Source organism: Lissotriton vulgaris, chromosome 6 (genome assembly GCF_964263255.1).
Source record: "Lissotriton vulgaris chromosome 6, aLisVul1.2, whole genome shotgun sequence".
NCBI lineage: Eukaryota > Metazoa > Chordata > Amphibia > Caudata > Salamandridae > Lissotriton > Lissotriton vulgaris.
In genome coordinates, this window is record NC_141694.1 from 307593247 (window position 1) to 307614745 (window position 21499).

Here is a 21499-nt window from a genome sequence, read left to right on the forward strand (position 1 = left end):
ACTCATGTGTGCCTCGCTTTAATATGCTAATACCTTAAGCATTGGCACATTAACTGAGATCTATTGACGTACCCAATGCTGCGTGTTCATTGTAAATAACTCAACTACCCATGTGTTGAGGTTCACACTACAGAAATGCAATTAATATGTTCACCACAGTTGTTGTCAAGAATGTCATCAATTTGACTGCGCAACATCTAGCCATAGAGTTGAATGAGAGGCTAGCCGTACCTACTACATTGTTCTAAATATATTCCTTGGAATTGGTTACCACCACTCCACCAGAACTTTTGGATGACAATTTAAAATATATTTTCTGCCTGTCTTTTTGTTTCATCATTTATTTACAATACACACATTGCTTTAGCACAGAGCAGGCAAGATGCACTTCAGCACATACAATTTAAGCATATATAATAAAACATTTTAAAACTGACACATACCAAAAAAACAGACATGATAGTGGCAGTCAAATGATCAGCTAAAAAATGAAGTGTCAAAAAAGACTATCAGGTTTTTGTAAAATATAAACAGGTTGGAATGCTTTGAAGGGCTGTTGACAGTGAGTTCCAGAAGGAAGTCGCTGCACCAGAAAAGGTTTGATAAAAAGTAAAAGGTTTTCTTAACGAGGTGCTCTTTAGACCTTGAGGGATTTTGCCAGTAAGGTTTTCGTCAGAATATAGCTGCTACAAGTTATACAGGCAAGTTGCACCAAATCGGACAAAATCTACTGAGCACTTTACTCATCTCAGAAGTAAAAAAAGCATGCATAATCAGCGCACTTCCCCATTCTGAAACTCAGAATAGCGTACAAATCGCACCTGATAAATACCATAATCCCCAAAGTTCCTATTTACCAGATGTGCAATTTGCATCCGAAATTCTGCGGCCCTCAGAATAGGGGCTTAATTGTCAAATTAACAAATAACATGCTCTGAAAAAGGTAGAATTATATACACTTGTTTCTTTGACTGTTATATAAGGCTTGCATTAAACCTATTAAACCAAGATCCTCTACCAAAACCTTATAACATCCACACTACACTTTAAACCATATAAACAAGGAACAGGTACTAGGAGACTAGCAAGTAAAACGGTGAGTAAAGAGAGGTAATGTGGGGAAGAAACAGGTGTAGAGAACTGAACCAGTACTGTACATCAATACCTCTGAGAAAGGCACTTCTCCCTATAAAGTCATTGTCCTATCTCTTACAGAAGTATTTCATTCACGGAATTTAAATACTATTTTAGGGTGCTCAGATGTCAGATGGACTACAATTACTGAAATTGAACACTTGGACAATTGCACAACTCAAATACCGTCCATGCCTGACTCATACTGACTTACAGGGATCAGTACATAATGTGCTGAGCTATATAAGGACCAGTTGCACCCACCTGTTCTGGTTGTACTGTACATTCTGCGTGAGATCCACGTTCAGGAGGATGAAATCATGCAGGTGGCAGCGGGAGAAGGGCTCCTTGATGTTGCAGCTCTTCGCTTTACTTGACCATTTCCGCATCCCGACCAAGGCATGAAGGGTAATGTTTGGGGCCGCCTCCATGTGCTGCAGCACAGACTTCAGAGACACATTCCTTTCTGGAACTGGATGTCCCCTGAAAAAGAGGAGGAGGAGGCACATAACAAGTCAAAGTCTTCCAGCCTCACTCCTTCTAATCTATAGGGAAAATAAATGTCCAGAGAGGTATCTTGATGATACGCATGTCAGTGGAAGCATCACTGAGTGCACAAAAGGCCTGAATATCAAGTGTAAGGAAACACAGCACTGAAAGAAGAATGGAGGAAATAAATCATCCTGTAGGAAATGAAAGGGATCCCTCCCTACCTTTAACCACTGTTTGTCTCTAACGCATCCCAGATCTTGCTATCAAAGTGTAATGATGCACAGCCTCAGCCCTTAAGAGGTGAATCTTGTTTTTTAAGGACTTATATATTTGCAGAATAATTTATTATAATCAGTATATTTCATTACTTCATAAAGGCTGTTTTATAATCATAAAACATATATGATCTTACAGTTGTGCCATCCCAGAGAATTGTAAGTGATAATACGTCTATCATCCAATTTAGTGGTACTCAATTTATTGAACCTGGTAGAATGTAAGGCTGATTCAGTCCTGCCACGATTCAAACATGTAACATGCAAGGCTCGCACATAACTCTCAGCAGCTGATTGTCCTACTATGGAAGAATCCATCAAATACCTCCCCAAGACATACTGCAATGAATTCATCTCTGCTTTCTCTATCTAGGCTGACCCTTCTGAGCAATGAAAGTAATCTCCTGACCAGCTATCAGGTGCAAAGAGACTGGTCTAGGTGATGGTGTGTCCCTCTCTTCTAAAGCAAGAAGGAGCTGCCCGAACACAAAATGGCTGCCACGGACGCGAGACCGAAATGAACCGCGGACCCTGCCTCTTAGATGCAGAGACGGGAGGTATTTGCAGCCGAGCCTGTCGTGGGATCATTTCCCTCTAAATCTGCGGTAATTATAACATCCCTGCGAGCCGGAACCCAACAAGTGAGCCGATGCCGGACCAGAAGCAGGAGGCCCCAACAAGAGTGTCAGGACAAACCACTCCAGCTGAGGAGGCCCGGGGAGACAGGTGCAGACCACACCGGGAAGCAAAACAGAGACAGAGCCTCATAGGGAGAGTGAGACATTGTGGCAGTCCTTGAGAGGTGAGCCTCAATGAATCCAGTGGGGCCGCAGTGGTGTGTGTGTGTGTGTGTGGGGGGGGGGGGTGACTGAGCTCCATAGGGAGAGTGAGACAGTGTGGTAGTTCTTGAACGATGACCCTCAACTAGTCAGGGGTGCCTTCAGGGGTGGGGGGTGCTTTGTCATGCGTGAATGCCTCTGCTGACCTGAAAATGGACACAGAGACTGAAGGACAACAGCAGCTGGGTTTGCCAACACCAGCTCCCCTGGAGACTTTATTTTCCTTCCTGTGTGCGGAGGCCAGGGCTTTAGACGGCTGAGAGCATCCAGGCCCCATAGGGGGTGAATGATGAGGGGGAAGCGCCCATGATACAGAAAGAGAGGAAGCTAAATGAAGGCCTTAATTCCGGGCTCAAGAAATGCCCCAGGCCAATAGACTGAACAAGAGGACCCCCTCCTGATGGTGCATCTTGGTGAACCTAGGTCTGCCAGAAGTGATCTGCCTCCCAGCCCCCTTGTTTCAACTTCCCTCCCCCTTTCCCTCTATCCTCTATTGGGGACTTGTTCTTCTATGTTTGACAAGGCAACCGTAACTAAACATAACTATGCTAAACTGCTATTCTTGTTTCTCCTGGCTGCTGAGACCTGAGCAACATGGCTGATGCCCGGTGGAGCTGCTAGACAGCTAAAGAGGAGATTGGTCTCGGTTCATCTCCTCGGCTGTCACCTACCCAGCCGGACATTGGGCACAGTGCTCCTCGTCTCCCAGCTGCTTTACTATGCTTTTGTAACGAATGTAATTTGTAACTTGTAGCACAAGGATCCTCATGTAAAGCGCTCTGATACCTCCGGGTCTAGCTAGCGCTATATAAAACTCATCAATTAAATTAAATTAAATTAAAGCTGCGACCGCAACAGCACAGGCTCACTCAGGGAGAACCAAAGAAGAAAATGGTGCTGATTTTTTGGTTTCCAGATGTGCCACGTTTCGCCTATTTACTGAGTGCTGTAATTGGTGGTGGTGAAATGCATGTCCAGGATGGGGCGTGGAGCTGGATCACGTAAACAAAAATGGCAATCAGAGCAAGGGCACAAAACTTGACTGAGACTGTGTCAGTGTTTGCCCCGGCAGTGAAACATATGCAAACTGTTGTCCTGTCTGTCTTTAAGAGGCAGTTCCGTCTGCTACACTACTGTCAGAGCTAACAGCACCCCAGAGGGAGGTTGGGGCCTGGCAAAGGCAGAATACTCCCTTATCAGGCCTGTAACAATAGCAACAGCCCTCAAAGGGAGCATTCTGACTGGCTAGCCAGTTATCAAAGTTCCATACATGGTGCTAATGTGGAACATGCCCTTTTCTGGTCACCAGTAGAACTTTTTATTAACTACAAATGATAATTTAAAAAAATGTGGCTTCCAACGCTACTCAAAACTTACCTGTTTCTGTATTCTGTAGAGGTGACATCTACAGCGTTCCACATCACACACGAATCATCAGCGATGACGATGAAAGGCCAAATGTCTTGAGGCTTCACTCCAAGCTCTCCTTGTCTATTTCGCTCTAATTCCAGGTTGTGATAAGACAGCTCCTTGATCAAAAAGTGAGCAGCACCTAAAACACACAAGGGACAACCTACTGATAAAACCGATACTTAGCAAGCAATTGCCGAATACACACTGGGACAGTCAGTGGTTTCTTAGCATCATCATTTAGGCTTGTTGTTGTTAACGACTGGTATTCCATGGCCGCCATACTGGTGTACTCCAAACTGGATAGCCAAGAACTACCCTCAAGCACTTGAGTCTCTCAGGGTAGCAAGGGTAAGAAGTCAGGGCTAACTTCTGAAGGCTGAGGCACTTAGAGCCTCTGAATTCTGTATAGCACAGTACATAACTGATAATAAATTAATGCCCATGACTTTACTAACAGGTACGTATAACAGCATCCTCAACATATAGGTTGCAAAAAAAAATCAAGAAGATCTTAGCACCTTCTGGGCCAGAGATCCAAGTCCAAACATTCTTATAGCTCCATCACACTGTTTAACACTAAGCTACAGGGCCAGTATTAACCTATGGGGGACGCCTCTGCTCAGTTCAGTGATATTTTGAACAGCTCTGGTCTCTTTCTATAAATATAAGTTTGAGTAATGGAATATAGGAAGCTAGTACTCGTGCTTTATTTTATTCTAGCATTTATTTGGTACACAAGAATGATCCCAAATAAAGGGAGAACCCCCTAAACATAGTCCATACCAAATATCTTGCAAAATGTCAGTCCCAAAGCTCATGGCCCAAGAACCAGAATTCCATCCTTAAGAATCCTTGGTAACTTCCTGTATTATCCAGGTGGTAAAATGGTTTGAAATTAGTCGCCACTGGGACGTCAGAACCCAAGTCACTGGAGACCTAGAACCGGTGAAGTGTCCAACAGGCCCTCTTAACCAAAGTTAGGGAGAACAAAATAGTGGGTGCTCCCAATATGAGAAAGTGCAAAAAAAGTTCAGGTCTCTCTATATTTTTGTCTACCAGTAATGGTAGAGATTTTCCAGTGGAGAGGCAGTCACAGGAACTACAGCACCCATGCCAGCCCTGTGTGTGTCTGATATTCACTGGCTATGGGTTAGGTAGGGCTGACATACGACTAGACCTTTAACCAGCAATAACTCTGGAACTACTAAGGAAAGAACTACGGTTCATATAGTTTCAGAATTAGAATGGCCATTTCTAGCCAAAGGAACCAGACTCAACATGGGGGATTGAAGACCGAATGGGAAGGTGCTAAAGTATAGCCTTTTGAAAGGAAACACACTACTTTATAAAATGCTTGAGAAGAGTAGCCTATAACTGCCATATTTTCATCTCATGCTAGCTTTGTTGACTGGAGGACCAGTTTCAGAGGCGAGACGTAAACCACCTTGGTAAGGTTTTTACAAATAAATTTGCTCAGCTAAATATATGTACTAATGCAATGGCCTGTATCCTAGTGAGAAATCAGTCATGTGGCATATTAGAAACTTCTGCAATAGCGCATGTTTGAGTGTATTACTTGGGGAGCTTGTCTCCACCGCAGGTGTAAGAAGGATACCTTTCACGTTCAGTAATTCACATATTCTTTTTGCAAAAAATACTGTTTCAGACTTGACCGAAATTTAAAATCAGAGGTTTGTTCAAAAAACTGTACAGGCCTTTTGGCACCTTTTCCTGACGACCCGTTGCTATGGGAAATGACCACATCACAGTGAATATGGTATTGGACTTCACTCTCGTAGTGCAGTCTTGCACTAAAATAAAGAGAGGCCCCGGGCTGGGTGCCTTTACCATCACCAGGTATACCAGCTTCATAGAAGGGGGCAAAGTCTGTTTTACAGGTACAAATGACCGATAATGACTTTGCCAGCCCAGCACAAAGGAGACCACCATCTTGCAAAAAATATGCAGGTGTGGTCCAATGGAACCTAGAGCCAACCAATTTGGCGGCAACACACAGACAAACCCACACACACTGCACACCTTCCATGTATCCCTTCATTTATGTCCTAACCCTGATGAAGGCCAAGAACTCCAGTTACGAGGACTGATGGTACTATTACATGGGCCATCTGATAGCAGTCTGCTCACAGTGGTATAGGTAAAATGGCCTGTGCCTCTGACTCAAACACCCAGTCACATCTGTCAGGCACAGCGTAGCCTGGCCTGGGACTGCAATAGCCACTCTAATACAAAGGGGTACACTCTAGGTGTTCTCTAGCATCAAAGCTCTCATGCTCACAAAGATCTACTCTTTAGTGGTAAACCCCACCTCCCTGAGTTTCTTGAGAACCTTTGTTGTTGTGTTCGCTTTAGCTTGAACCATAAATCCATAAATCAGATCATCGTCCTGGAAGCACATTGTCTTCGAGCAGTCTTTTAGGACATGTTGCATCACACGTTGGAAGGCCGAGGCGGCAGACGCCAACTCAAAAGGCATCCTCTGGAAGCGGGGGAGAGGGGGGAGGGGAGCAGGGTGGAAGGAGTGTACCAAGTAGGTAGATTGTAACACAGCCCTACTACCTAAGCACTAACCCAATACATGACTTCTGATCAGCACCTTTGGCCTAATACCGGAGGTGTCAGAACAAATTAGATACATAAACAACAGTGAATTGTGAATTAATGTAATATTGTGTGCAAGTGAAGGATTCTTGAAAACATGTTTTAATCCCTCTAGCAAGCTCCTCTAGAATAATGTCATTCTGAAATAAACAAACTCATGCCTTGTTGAGATACATACAGCAGAAATACAAAGGATAAATAAACAGGAGGTTGGGGCATCCATTTTAAACAAGATGGCATTGAGATCTAATTGAGGCCTAGTTAGCAGAAGCTGGGAAAACACACTTCAGCGGGTCATAGAAAAATCGTTTCAATGGCAATAGTATCATATTGACACATATATGTGAAACTAAGTGAAAATTAATATTCTGCCCACTGTTAATAAGGCACGTTCTTGAATAATACACAAAAGCTTCCTCTCATGCTAGTACTAATTTACTATTAGACAGGTTGTAAAATGTAGTTGCACGTTGTGCGCTAATAGGTTGTGTTACAAAATCTCCATTTGCAGGGGGTTGCAGAACAACCCCCCAAATTATTATTAAACGGGCAAGTCATTATTTTTGACCCCTGTGATTGACAACAAACACAGGGTTGGAGAGTGAGGTAACAAATCATCATTGAGACTTACTACTGCAACATGGAGTTAGGAATGGATGCCTCTTTCGTGCTTCCTCCTAATTGTGATTTAGAATGGATTGCAAAATCCATTTTGTAAGTCGGAACTGCATTTATAACTGGAAAAGTAAATTTAGTATGTGGCATGAAACACCTATACATTCGCAAACCCTGTGATTTTGCAAATCACAGGGTTTATAAAAGCAAAGTTGTTTAGTACATTGGGTGCACGATTTTATGTGAACTTGGCCCTATGGTCTAGCATTGGGGACCACTACTTAGGTAAGATACAGTTGATAAAATCATCAAATATATTCAAGTGACTTCTAAAAACGTAAAAATGTAAATACAAGTCCTTACCTACACCAGCACTGTTGAATATACTTGGAAGGACCAGCATAATGTGGTTTGGCCAGTATTTTTTATATATTGCCATTTCGTACTCTTTGACAACGAGAACATGCAAGTGTCCGGCACCATCCATAGCATGGTACAAGTTAAAGAGTCCATGCTCATACCGACCAGTTGTAGGTGTAAAAATAGGGCTTCTTACATAATCAAGAGTCTGTTCAAAATGGAAGAGAAAATATTACATTATCTATACATCTGAGCGAAAGTACAGGATACTGGTAATGAAACATACTTACGAACACTGAGAACGTAAAACACTATATCAAAATACTGTTAACAATTAATTAACATGATTTCACAGTTTCAGTTTGTATAGTAGCAGTACAAATAAGCAGAACAGTGGGGCATATTTTCAAGGGGTTATCGCCACCAGACCGTCACTTTTTTGAAGTTCTGGTGGCGATAAGCCCTTTGCCTTATCTACAAGGTGGCGTTAAGCCACTTAATGTGGCTTAACGCTGCCTTGTAAATAATGCCCCATATCAAGCACAACTTAGTGTGAAAGGAGCGGGCAATCGGTGTTGTGGGGGCGTTCCGCTGCAACATTCATTACTTTTTGAAGCTGCCCCTATTTACATGGCTGGCATAAATATTGGGCAGCGCCAAAAATAAGACCAGGGAAAACCTGGTTTTAAACTGGCACAATGAGTAGAAATTATTAATTTATCCACGTTTTTGCTGTTTCTATGCGTGCTGCATTCTGCAGCACACATCAGAAGAATGCAGGACACATAGAAAGAGCAAATCACCATCATTAATTTTTCATGTGCAGGAAGGTGTGCCTTCCTGCCCACAATCATTAAATAATGACAAGATGCAACTTCTATATGTGCTGCATTTTTTTGCACACATAGATGTTACAAATCACCATTGGTGATTGATTATGTGCAGGAAGGGACACCTTCCTGCACATGAACAATCTTTCCCTGCAACACAGACACCCATGCCCTATGGTGCAAGGATACCTTCGTTGGTACTATGCAGCTCAATTCAGCACCAGCGTGGGTGCGCCGCATTATTGCAAAAACAGCGCATCCCTGCGTTTTCAGAATGTTGGACCGCAGCGTTACCAATTGTAGCGTAACACCGTGCTCTGCCATTCTGTTGTGAAGATCCCCCAGTGTGTATATATTTAACCAGTAAGTAGTGTTCTCTCAGATGACTTATTTTCATTGTTGGTTGCGTTGTGTTTTATGGAAGTAGCTTGCAACAGGCACACTATGAACTCATTCACCTATAGACAGAGACAATAAGTCATCCCTCTACAAAGTCATATGTGACTCTACATAACTGTTAGGTGTACAGGGAGGAAGGCTTTACTGACCGAAATGAAAGCAGCAAAAGTCACAATGATTACTAGATGCTGGTTCCAGAGTTTTTGTACATGGACTGAGAAGCATATTTCACCTCATCCAGCACACATGGTGAAGAAGAAAACTGCCACAATAAATGAATGTGTAGTTGTACAATTTTCAGGGAAGATTTGGAGATAAGTGTGCTTTCATCATGTATAGAGTTTTGATATATTCTTCATGCTTTTGTCTACCTAATGAAAGTGTTTACTCTCCCCAAATGTGAGAGATCTTGGTTAGCTACTTTCTTGCTAGCTGAGTTATATCCACACCACACTCCACTGCAGAATGCTTTGATTTGTTTATTTACTTATAATATTTGTTGGGTGCTAATTGTCAGGCCCTTTAGATGCAAGTCTGTCACAAACCCAACGTTTCGTGGACTCTATTTAAAAAGACCAAACTGTTTGATACTCTGTGATTGCAATAGGTAGTGAGTATAGTCAGAGAAGGTACCAAACAAATCAGTAGGGAAAGTTATTTCATAAAGTGCGATCCCTCAGAATAAAAATGCTTTGAGGAGGAGCAACAAAATCTGGACAAAAAACGGAAGGAGGGAATTTACTGGCAAATATTTTAGTGTTTGCACAGCACATATAGACTGCATGCTTTCAAGCACGTTTCTAGTACTCAACTGGGCAGGCCCCTTTTGCATGTCTTTCAGAGCGCAGACTTGTATTGAGTATATTAGACAGTAATTACACGCGATTGTGACGTTTTCAAGGTGTAAGTCAAATTTATGTGTACACAAAGGGAGAGGCAGAGGAACACAACCTGGCCACGTCCTCTTCACCTATAAATAATCACATTACGAGTGAACACGCCACAAAAACTTCAATCAAGGGTGAATCTTCCTGGATCAAAAAAAGATTTATGGAGATATCACCTCACAACTCATGGTGGCATTCTTCATCAAAGGCAATATTCCTCACTATGGTAGCTGAATATCACGTGGCGGACTGAACCATTACTGGGAATTCTTAGATAATTGGATACTGGATAATCGCAAGGGTTCAATTTAAAATAAAAAAATCTTGCGATATCCAGGGGGTGGGGGGGTACATTTACAAAGGGAGAAAACAGGATTAAAAAGAACCTGTAATGGTGCGATTGGAAGAGTAGGGTGGTAGAACAAAGAGCAATGAGGGAAATCTAAGCGAGGCATCTCTGGTATTTTGCAATCTGACATTTGAGAGCACCACCAGTTCTTTTATCCAAATTAAGCATTCACTATTTTACAACAATCTGTGACTGTAAACTGGTACTCAAGGCGTTTGTAAAATGTTTTCTTTTTCAAGAAATGTATGACGAGGCAATAATATATTTGTTTTTGTGGCAAGGAATAATGGGAGTGAATAATACTGGGGGGGAGTTGGGCTGTTCTCAGAAAGAAACAAAGATGGTGAGACGCTTGACAAAAGAATGCAACTTTAATATAGATTCTAAAAATGTACTTACTTTTTCAGTCACAAGAGGTAACCTCATGCTTTCCAGCTGTCCTCCGGGTTGATTAAAGACAAAATGGTGTTCTTTCGACTTGGGTATAATAAAATGGAGCTGAATCTCTTCCCCAAGCATTGAATAAGAGAAGGCAAACGCATGCAGCGAGGACTCATAAAGCTGGGAAGGCAATCATTGATAGAATCAACAGTTTTATATATCCATACAAATTCTGATAACATGTGATAAAAATGGCTGCCCTTCTTATACAATTTACAAAAAAGTTATCTCAGAATATATTTATGAAGAACATGGATATTAGACAGGACCTACCAAACTCGAATTTCGAAAGACTTTGCACTTGTAATCATTTTTTGCTGCCTATGATAGGTCTTGTTAATATGTATAGCTAGCAACAATTTACTCTTGCAAAATTGGTATTCATGAAACATGTCAAGCAAACCTATGGTGACTCCACAATTGCAGTCAGTTAAATGACATCATGTAGCAATTTCAGGAATAAGGTCAGGTTACTACATGTTAAGATTAAAAGATGCAGGCAGTTATGTTGCAAACCTGAAACAGTGCTGTCCATCCTAAGTTTAGTATTGTTTATTGGAGTTTCTTCATCCTTGCCATCGTCATCAGAACTCTGGGGCATATTACCAACAACTAGCGATAATTATCGCTATGTTGGTTTAGCGGCAATATTTTTATCGCCTAGCTGCGGCGATTTTTATCACTTAGGAACCTTGCTATTATCAAGGTTTATCTCCTAAGCGATAAAAATCGGCCGAAATGCATGAATATCGCTGAAAAGTCAGCGATATTCATGCATTACCGAGCTAATGCTCTGAGCCATGTTATCCACCTACCATTGGATAACATGGCTAAGAACTGCTCAGGGGCAGGTGTTAGCTTTTGGAGATATTCACGCTTAGCGCAAATATCTCCAAAAGTTGGTAATAGGAGATAGCGATGTTAGCGACTGTTTCCAGTCGCTAACATCTTGGCACGCCCACTTTGCATGTCATTAGTGATAAATATCACTGAGATGCAAAGCGGGGCCCAAGATGGTCGCTATCTCCTACTAGCTGTCGCTAACTGGTGTTAGCGACAGCTAGGTAATAGGGAGATAATTTTATCTCCGCTTTCTTGGCTTTCAAAGCCAAAAAAGCGGAGATAAACCCCCTTGATAATATGCCCCTCTGTTTTAACACAAGCAAAATCATCCCTTACTGGCACGCCACCGGAAGAAGTAGGCTTGAGGCTGGGAACATTGAGAATCCATCTAAGGATATTCAGAGTATTCTAGGTTTCAGATGGGGAGTGATTGAGATAATTAGGAATGCACACCAGTAAAAGATAGAGTATTCTAGTATCATCATACAATATACTATGTTGCATATGTCGCTGATGACTCTATGGTAAAAATAATTTGCAAATAAATGCAAGTCAGTAAGTGCAGTGCCTGACAGAACATAAAAATCACTATGGATTGGATCACGAACCTCGCAAGAAACCTGTTAACATGATGGATCCAGATAGGAATATCCTCATATCGCATTTACTGAATCTCTACAAAGAAGGTATTTCTGTCATAAAGGCAATTTAATGGTCTGATTCCAAAGCAATTTCTGCATGTTGGTTTAACTAACTCACGCAATGGTCTTTGTATAAGGCTAAAAGCATATTTGTATCTCACAAAATCTGATTTCAGCAGAAAAATAGTTTATTCATTGACACCTTCTGGTGTGAGCAAATCTTATCTCACATTCTGGGCCGGGAATGATGTGGAAAGATTGTCCCAGTGTAGGAAGCTGACTTTTTATATAGCATACCAACCCGAGGTACACTATGTAGAAAGTCCAGAAGACCCTTATTGGGTAACAGGGCTTAAATTAATAATCCCAAATGATGTCTTATGTGGTTGTATGGGCGAACAGATTGGGTTTATCAGAGAGTAATGTTAAGCATTTGTTCAACACACACAGTTAATAAAAGAGGCACACACTCAAAAAGAAATTTGAGATATATGTTAGAAAAATAACAGGTATTTTTATATTTATTTTAACACCAAGAACTTCGCAATTGGGCAAGTACTTTGCAGTTGATTAATTTTTGCAGGTAATTAAAAATGTCACACAAAAGCGTTTTTACACAGTAATGCTTTCTTATTAAGAAAGAAACATATAATGCATACAGATATTGGCAATTGAATCTCGGGGGTCAACTTTAGGACTTAAGGTGGTAGGGGACCAAGAAACAAAGTACCACCCGCAGTTTCAGTTTACCTGCCCTAGAGTGTCTGGGTGCAGAGATGCTGGACAGGTTGGTAGCCTTGCTCACTACACAGTAAGAAAGGGGGGGCACCTAGAAAACCGGCAGAAGAGGGGCCTTGGGGACAAGTCCAGGAGCTCCCAACAAGGGGCTCGGTTAGTGAACAGAGGGGCACAGTCAGTTGGTGTGGACCCAGACCAGAGAGTTCTGTGCAGAGGGTTTTGGTTGGCTTGTGCCATTGTGTCAAAGGCACTCACGTTTCTCAGTCAGACCTGCAAAGGGGGACGAAACGGGACAGCTGGGCCACTCTTGGTGCTTGCCTCTGTGGTGCTGACGTCCCTAATTGGCAAGTCTGTTTTTCCAGCGTTGGAGACTGGATTGGACTTAAACAAGCTTTGGTTGATGCAAGAGGTCTGGTACCCTGGGTATTGGTGCAAGGCGGCTGCAGTCAGTCCTGGCATCTTCACACTTTGTGGGGAGATGGTCTTGACCCCCTGGAGCATGGTGACCTACTCCTAGGTGGCTGCTGTGTCGGTGGACCCAGTGGTCAGCAGGACAGTGAACCAGATGTTGCGGTGGGTGCCTGCAAGTTGCAGGGTTGTGGCTCTTCCACTTCAGGGAAGTTGCTGATGGATTGGCGTACTGCTGGAGGCCCACTGATACTTTTGGAGGATGCACATCTGCAGGACGAGTCGGATTGTCACAATTGTCGGGACAGGAGCCGGCAGGCAGGCAAAGTTTTGGGCCAAAGTCCACCAGTAGTCCGCAGTTCTCACTTCTTCAGCTCTTCTTGGTCCTTCTTATTCTTGTGTCAGTGGAATCTGATCTGAGTTTCTGTTAACAAGGGTCACCTAAATACTTAGGGGTGAGACTGCACTGGTAGTGCATCACGCTTACTTGCATAGCTAAGTTTCCGCCTGTGTTGGTGCCAAATGGGCCTCAGGGCAGGGGATGGCATAGTCCAGGTCTGGGAGAAGCCAGGGTTGCATATCAGAGGCAGCAGGGCTTTCAAGTGCCTGGCCTTGGTATGCAGAGTCACTAGCCATCCTGCTGGAGGATGGGCGAACATCTTCCTCTCGAGCAGGTATTGTTTCAGGCCTCAGAGAGCACAGGGTCCCACCTGCAGTCAGTCAGAAACATGTCTCTGGTGGCAGGCTGGACAATACCAGTCAGTCAGCAAACTATGTGGCTGGTAGGTTTTCAGGGGGCACCTCTAAGGTGCCCTATGGGTGCATGCATTAATAAATCCACTACAGGCATCAGTACAGATTTATGAAGATTAGGTGTTTGATACCAAACACCATAGGTTTCAGTGAATCCATCATGCAACGGGGGAACTAGTAATGACCAGTGCCCAGTACATATATGTAACATGACTTCCCTGTTCACTTTTATTATCTAGCAATTGAACTTGACAGCACAGGGCCATATCTGCTCATGCACATATGTACTCACATGTAATAAATAGCACTCTGCCTTAGGGCTATATGGCCTGCTGTAGGGGTGATATACATATATTGCATGCAATGTCTGTGGGTATGGCACACAGGGTGGGTGCCGTGCCGTGTTTTCACATTTGTCTGCACCATTTCACGCAGCCTGTCATGGCAGTCTGAATGAGATTGGTGGTGGGCTTCTTAGGGTGGCACAATAGATGCTGCAGCCCCTAAGGACTCCCTTATTACCTATGCCCTATGTACCAGGGGTACCATTTACGAGGGACTTACAGGGGAGCTTAGGCCCCTGCCAATTGGGGAACAATTTAACAGTTACCTTGTTTTAGGAAAAGAACACTGGCACTGGGGACCAGGTTAGCTAGAACGCAATGCATTTCCGTCAAAATTGCATCAAATACCAGGCAAACAGTTTGGATGACCATGCAAAAAAGGTATCTTTTCTACACCCAACAATTCAGAGAGCCCTGTTTTATTCATAAACGTTTCCATGCCCTATTACCATGCTGGATTGATTGGAGATTTATTCCTGTTCAGGGCACGCAGAATTTTATTTATTTATAGGGTGGTACAGGGAAAGGAACACCACAAAATGTTATGGGGTGGGGCAATAGATTTCTAAATGGACAAAAATATTGTGTGGATAAATAAAAACATTAACAACAATTTGCACACGTTACATTCACTCAAGCATATGTGTACATATACATATATGCTTTAGCACAAATCTAAAAAACGTTTGGAAATGTATGACTACTGCAGCTTCCCAGGGATACGCATGTCCTTTGTAAATTCTGTAAAAACTTTTAATTTACTCCAATTGAAGGAGGAACCCTGAAGAAGTACACTTCTTACTTCTTTGTGAATCAGACTCTGTGCAAGACCATCAGATGAATTACATTTCAAAGTACTCAAAATCCATTTTGAACAGGGGCACCACAGGACCTGTGTGCAGATGCCAAAATCAACACGTTCAGATGAACAATTGAACTTTTAATGCTTAGTTGGGGTGTGGTCTCTGACACACAGCCAGGCACTTATTTAATTTACATTCACAGAGTATTTTAGATTTCTAAATCTTGCTATACCGGACACATAGACAACAGAGAGCCTGCTAGATCTCCTAACCTACAGACTTAAGCCTAAACTAACAAGTGGAACCTGATTAGGTGGCCCTTCCATTCTTTCTGTCTTGTCAAGTGAACAGGATCTTTCTGCTCAGAATATATGCTTCAATTGGTTGAAAATACCTCTATTTAAATCAGATGACATATCCTGAGGAGCTGTATACCTCCATGTAAAAATCAATTAAGAAATTGAATTGGGTCTAAGTAACCTTTAGATGAACAATAGCCTTCTTTTTTCCAAAACATGACCTCTTGCCTCATAGTCTATAATTTAGTAAGGACAGGAATTCTCTTCCTCCTAGACATCAATGTGGATATATATTCATGTTCATGGAGACATCTGATTCCAAGTCTTCCATTGCCAATGTATTCAAAAAAACAATACTACTTACTTGATACTTGGGGTTAAAGCCCATGTACTGATAGCACTGCTCACAGTGATGGTATGTGTTATAAGCTGAATACTTCAATAGCCTCATCCGGGTAGTGTGACGTCTCATATACATGTCTTCCTGCCTTCTGTTCACGAAGAGATCTGTGAACATACTGGAATGTTACTGTACAACCTGGGAAATATGCAGAGCTAGAAAATGTGTATTCTCCCTCTATTTACATTGCAGTTCTTATGTAGCACCCATACCAATAGTACAATTATGCACATAATGAAAGCATAATTTTAAATCATACCTCTGTGATCTATCACAATTCATAGTTTGAAAGATAAAGAGTGTACCCAAATTAAATGCTTTATAGTGCATGACAAGATAGATTAAACTTTCTGTGTATGCCTGTTGCAATGTATGTGCAGCAACAATAACAATTAATGGACGGACTGTTGCACAATGGCAAAACATTGACCCCCAGTCACAGATCTGGCTTTAATCCATCATTATATTGCTCACCACACCACCCCAGTTCAGACATGGCCATATGCAAATTAGTTGTGACCCTGTGCCTCATGGGAACAGTCCAGCCCGAACTGCCAAGCCATGTCTTCCCTGGACTGGAATCAAGCATCCTAGGACCGGTTTCTGGCTATCAGCCGTCATCAGCCAGGATAGCTTGATTCCAGTGGCATGGAGAGCACGGGACTCACGTCTGAGCACCACTGGAGTTAAGCTATCCTATGCTTGAGGCACAGGAACAAGGCTGATTTGCATATGGCTATGTCTGAACTGGGTGGCGTGGTGAGCAAAATAACAATGGATTAAACCCAGATCTGTGACTGGGGGTGAATGTTTTGCCAATGTGCAACATTGCGTCCATCATCTTGTGTGTTTTGCAATGTATGTGCAGCAACATAATTTTGTGGACAGAGAGAGTGATATTGGGATGCTATGCTCATCTGGCTTCCCCTTCATTTCTCAATTTAGGGCATTAGTCAATTTATATATTTTCAGCATAAAAAGATATGAGCGTCATAACAAAAGTGACCACAGACATTCATGCCCCACTTGAGAGTGGGTATGTAGGGTGTCATGACTGCATCCATTCCTGTGGGAATCCTGAGACTCAACCTCAAATGTCAAAGGCCAAGGACCTCTTTTTGTATACCCTCACCGATGGGAGAGTCTGCCCTTCTGTAATGGTGCACAGGCAAAAAAAAATTAAGCATCCCCACATATAGTTAGGCACAGGTAGTGGGTTTGCTCAATTTGATCTGCACATCTACTGACCATCTATGTCCATAGAGAAATCCTTTTCTTACATGTCACTGAGTGAGAGGTGCTCCAAAAAGGTGTTTTACACCCACCCACTAGGGTGTCAATCAGTCTATGGATCTAAAGGATCCTGGACCAATATTCTATACACTACACCTGAGCACACCCAATCATTATTTCTACAATCCAGTTTTGGCATGTGTCATCGAATGAAAATATGGCAAAAAAAGTCTTTTTATAACATAGTGTAAATCCCAAAGAGGTCTTTGGTCCAATTTTCCGAAATTCTGCTTCAAAGAGGTACTTCAATCACACTTTTCAATCCGGTCTTGTTTATTTCAAAAATACATGTATGTTGACACCGCAGCAGTGTGCTACTGCACAAACATATCATTGATGCTGGGGCCGTTTGCCTGTGCTTGCCACATTTTCCACACTATCAGATTATTTCTTACTTTTGCCACAGCATTACATTTACAATCTGAAAAAAACCTGAAATAATCTCTGATAGTCATCAAAAGAATGTAACTACCTTAAAAAATAAGAGAATGTAATAGGGAGGCTTCTTCACACAGTATGTAATTGTTCACCTTTCCTTTCCCTAAGTGTGGCTCTTTTACAGACTAAGTACATCTGAGAGTACTTTTGTAATGTTTCAGTTTTGGACTGTTTTTGCTGTCCTATTTATACAGTGAATCTGAGACCTTGTACTAGCTGATTGGTTACCACATGGAGCCTTGTTACAAGTTCTAATGTAATCTGGAAGGGGCGACAATAGGAGTTACTTGCTCTGGGGTTTGTCACCTAAGCACTTCAGCTGCTAATAGAAGCCAAAATGTCAAGGTAAAATTCTGAGAGAAACAGGAAATTACCACAGAATTTGGTATTCCAGATTTCAAAGTCAATTCCCCTTTTCTCAGGGTTCCAAGTTATCAAAAGAGTAATTTCACACTAAACTTTTAATATTTTTGGTAAAGGTTACTCTTGCTGGCGACATTATTGCCAGGCAGTTTTTGGTCCACTGTTAATGAGGTCCTCAGAAGGTTCTTTTGCTATGGTTTTCCACCACAGTGCAGATATTTCCTTCTTTCTCCTGTGTTCACTGTATGTTTTGATTGTCTGGGTACAGAGACCTTTAGCTGTCTGCTGGCAAACTAATGATATTCATAAAAGTGAGCCACAGCAAATCACGAATATATATACTGTAAAATGTACTCTATTATGTCATTGATAAAGTAGCTTAGCTGCATTGTCAGGTTCACTATTTCACATTCACGCAATAATGGTGCCACAATGCATCTCCTCTATTAAATACAGGCAAGTCAAATGTGTTGATAATGCTAATACTATTTACCAGTTTCTTTAGACACAGTGCCTTTCATCATCACTCCTCTAAAATGTTAATTATTTGTAATGTGCTCGTTTTCATTATTTGTATTAATTGTTTGTGGTGTGCTTTTTATTTTCACTTCATTTGACTTTTTCCTTCCCGTTTATCACTGGCTAGTTTTCCTGGCCTGTCTTCTCTTTCTGTTACATAATTTAAGCTTGTGAAATCTGCCCAAGTTTGCATTCAATGTCCTCAATTTTTTCTACTCTGGCATCTAATTTATTGATGAAATATATATATATATATATATATATATATATATATATATATATATCCAAAAGTTTACCGTCTTTGATTGTTGACAGAGAGTCGAGGCCCAGATTAGCTTAGTTCAAGTGCTTTTATTCGGCAACACTAACACCCAACGCGTTTCGCAGCCTCCGCCGCTTTCTCACGAGCGGAGGCTGCGAAACGCGTTGGGTGTTAGTGTTGCCGAATAAAAGCACTTGAACTAAGCTAATCTGGGCCTCGACTCTCTGTCAACAATCAAAGACGGTAAACTTTTGGATTTAATGGGGCGAGGCGAAACCCCGTCGAGGCCCGCCACAAACTAAGAGGCGCAGGCACAAACTTCGCCAAGCTGTTTGGATATATATATATATATATATATATATATATATATATATATATATATATATATATATATATATATATATATATATATATATATATATATATATATATATATATATATATATATATATATCTTTTACACATTCTATAGTATCCTTTTGTTGCTTACCAACTACATCTTTACATTATGCATTAAGAGCCGACAGGCTCGTTTACACTAGCAAAAGTGATAAATTGACAACAACCACTATCAACCCTTTTCTTATACAAACCGCCTCAGTTAAGGTGTTCTGCTGGTTTATTTTATGTGCCCATTTGGATAGAACCCTCCCAAATAAATATTTGTAGATTTCAAGAGCAGTAAAATGCTTAGTATATGTTGTGTCATTTACCAGTGGTGTAGGGAGGTGCTTTAGTGTGCAATGAAAGGTGAGACAAATATTAAATCCTTTGAACAACTACTATACCAGGTGTTAACTCTTGAAACTAGGGCAGTTGGCTCCTAAAGGTTTCATACATTGAAAAAGGTAATTTGCACAATATCTCTGACTAGATGTTACACAAATAACAGGAGCAGATTAAAGGTAATATTGGCGTTTCCAATCAGTATGTGAAAGATATTTTAGAGAGTATGTCAAATTTAGCTGGTTTGAAGTGGATGCCTTGTGAGAATAAAGGGAAAATAAGAATACCTGAGTGGCACATCTACATTAGTAAGAGACTACATGAATATGTTGGTGGTTGGCTTATTCTGTCAGCTTTCTGCATGTGCTTTCTATATATATTTATCTGAATGAATTGTATGATTTCATTCTGATCAATTACTTGATGTTTTGCTTTTTATTCTCTTTGTACACTGTACTTCAGCTTTATGTATCAAAACCTTTGCATGTAAAATCAATAAAATTGCTTAAAAAAATAAATATCTAACCATCAGTCTTGATGTTCAGTTGACTTGAGCAGATTAAACTTGCATCCTTGTACTTCGGGTCATGGATGGTGTAGTCAAATGGCATCTTCTTCATGATCTCCCATTCAGGCCACACATCCCCAGGCTGGTGATAACATGCATCGGATTCATCTCTGAGGTCTACAATGTTAGTAAAATTCCATACAATGTGTAGACAGCATTTAGTGTACGCATTAAAATTGTCCCAACCTTTTCTGCAAATGAAGGGCAGTGAACTGCCCACAACTCAGTCTGCACAGACCCTTTTTGTATATCCCCACATATAGTGCACATTATTTCAGAGCCATATTAATACTGAAAAAATAGTAAGTATAACAAGGGATGAAATATGCCTTATGTGGTATTCATAATGGAATTTATCAACATTATTTTTGCTCTAATATGTGCTGCTTGGCTACCTAACATCTGACAGACATTCATAATAAAATAAATGATGGAGTTACTAATGCTCTGGAGTAACATATCAGATGAAGGGGATTGTCTCAGTTTAAGTCATGCACTTCTGTTTTTCAATACCTTTTCTGGTATACAAAGATTAAGAAAAGACAAAAAATGTCACTGCCAATGTTGATATGTAATTGCAAAAAAAGCCAAAATCAAATACACAACTTTTTTTGACTGTGTTAATGTTCTTTCCATAGTGCACAAGTCCTCTGCAGGGGGGACTAGGATCCACTTAGCAAATCACACTTTTTTGCTCTACAGAGAAAGAATTATGGGCCATATGTAGGTAATCACTATTTACTGATTTTTAAATGCCGAATTTTACCGATTCGGTATTTGAAAATCGGTAAATAGTATGTAGATAAATATTCGGTAAATTTTACCGAATCGGTAATATTCGGTATTACCGAATCGGGATTTACAGATTCGGTAATTGCCATTCATTCCTATGGGAAATGAATGGGAAGCCATTCACTATTACCGATTTGGTAAATACCGAATCGGTAATAGGGGGAACATATTCAAGGGTGGCAGAGTGTCACATTGACACCCTGTTGCACCCCTGAATCGTGCATGTATGTATGCCACATGGCACTGACAAAAAAAAAGCAAAAAATAGCTTTTTCTAAGGTATTCGGTATTTACAACGAACCTATAGTTGGTGGTAAATAACGAATCCTGAATGTTAAAATGCACTCACTTGAGTGCCTCCTACATAGGAATTAAGGATTCAGCAATTCACCGAATCAGTATTTTAAGAATTCGGTAATTTACCAATTCCTTAAATTACCGATTCGGTAAATTACCGAATCCTTGAAACCTGCCTCCTACATCTCTAATCCCTAAATACCAATCGGTAACGGTGAAATGCACCGAATTTAACCGTTACCGACAGGTATTGCCTCACCTACATATGGCCATATGTTACTTACCTTGTAGGCATCTGTTCTTGGCACGTTGTGCTGTAAATTCACATGCTTGGGTTTCTTCAAAAAAGTCTCTTG

General features: G+C 41.2%; 1 protein-coding gene across 1 annotated transcript in view; it reads right to left on the reverse strand.

Moving 5' to 3' along the window:
- The window catches only part of GREB1 (growth regulating estrogen receptor binding 1), a 612299-nt gene that overhangs the window by 57181 nt on the left and 533619 nt on the right, over positions 1–21499 (reverse strand). The window contains exons 24-29 of the mRNA XM_086926326.1: positions 20013–20171; positions 15850–15992; positions 10615–10776; positions 7754–7958; positions 4118–4292; positions 1399–1617 (exon numbers count right to left, since the gene is read on the reverse strand). Coding sequence (XP_086782452.1) covers positions 1399–1617; positions 4118–4292; positions 7754–7958; positions 10615–10776; positions 15850–15992; positions 20013–20171 — 1063 coding nt within the window. The remainder of the gene's footprint in view (positions 1–1398; positions 1618–4117; positions 4293–7753; positions 7959–10614; positions 10777–15849; positions 15993–20012; positions 20172–21499) is intronic.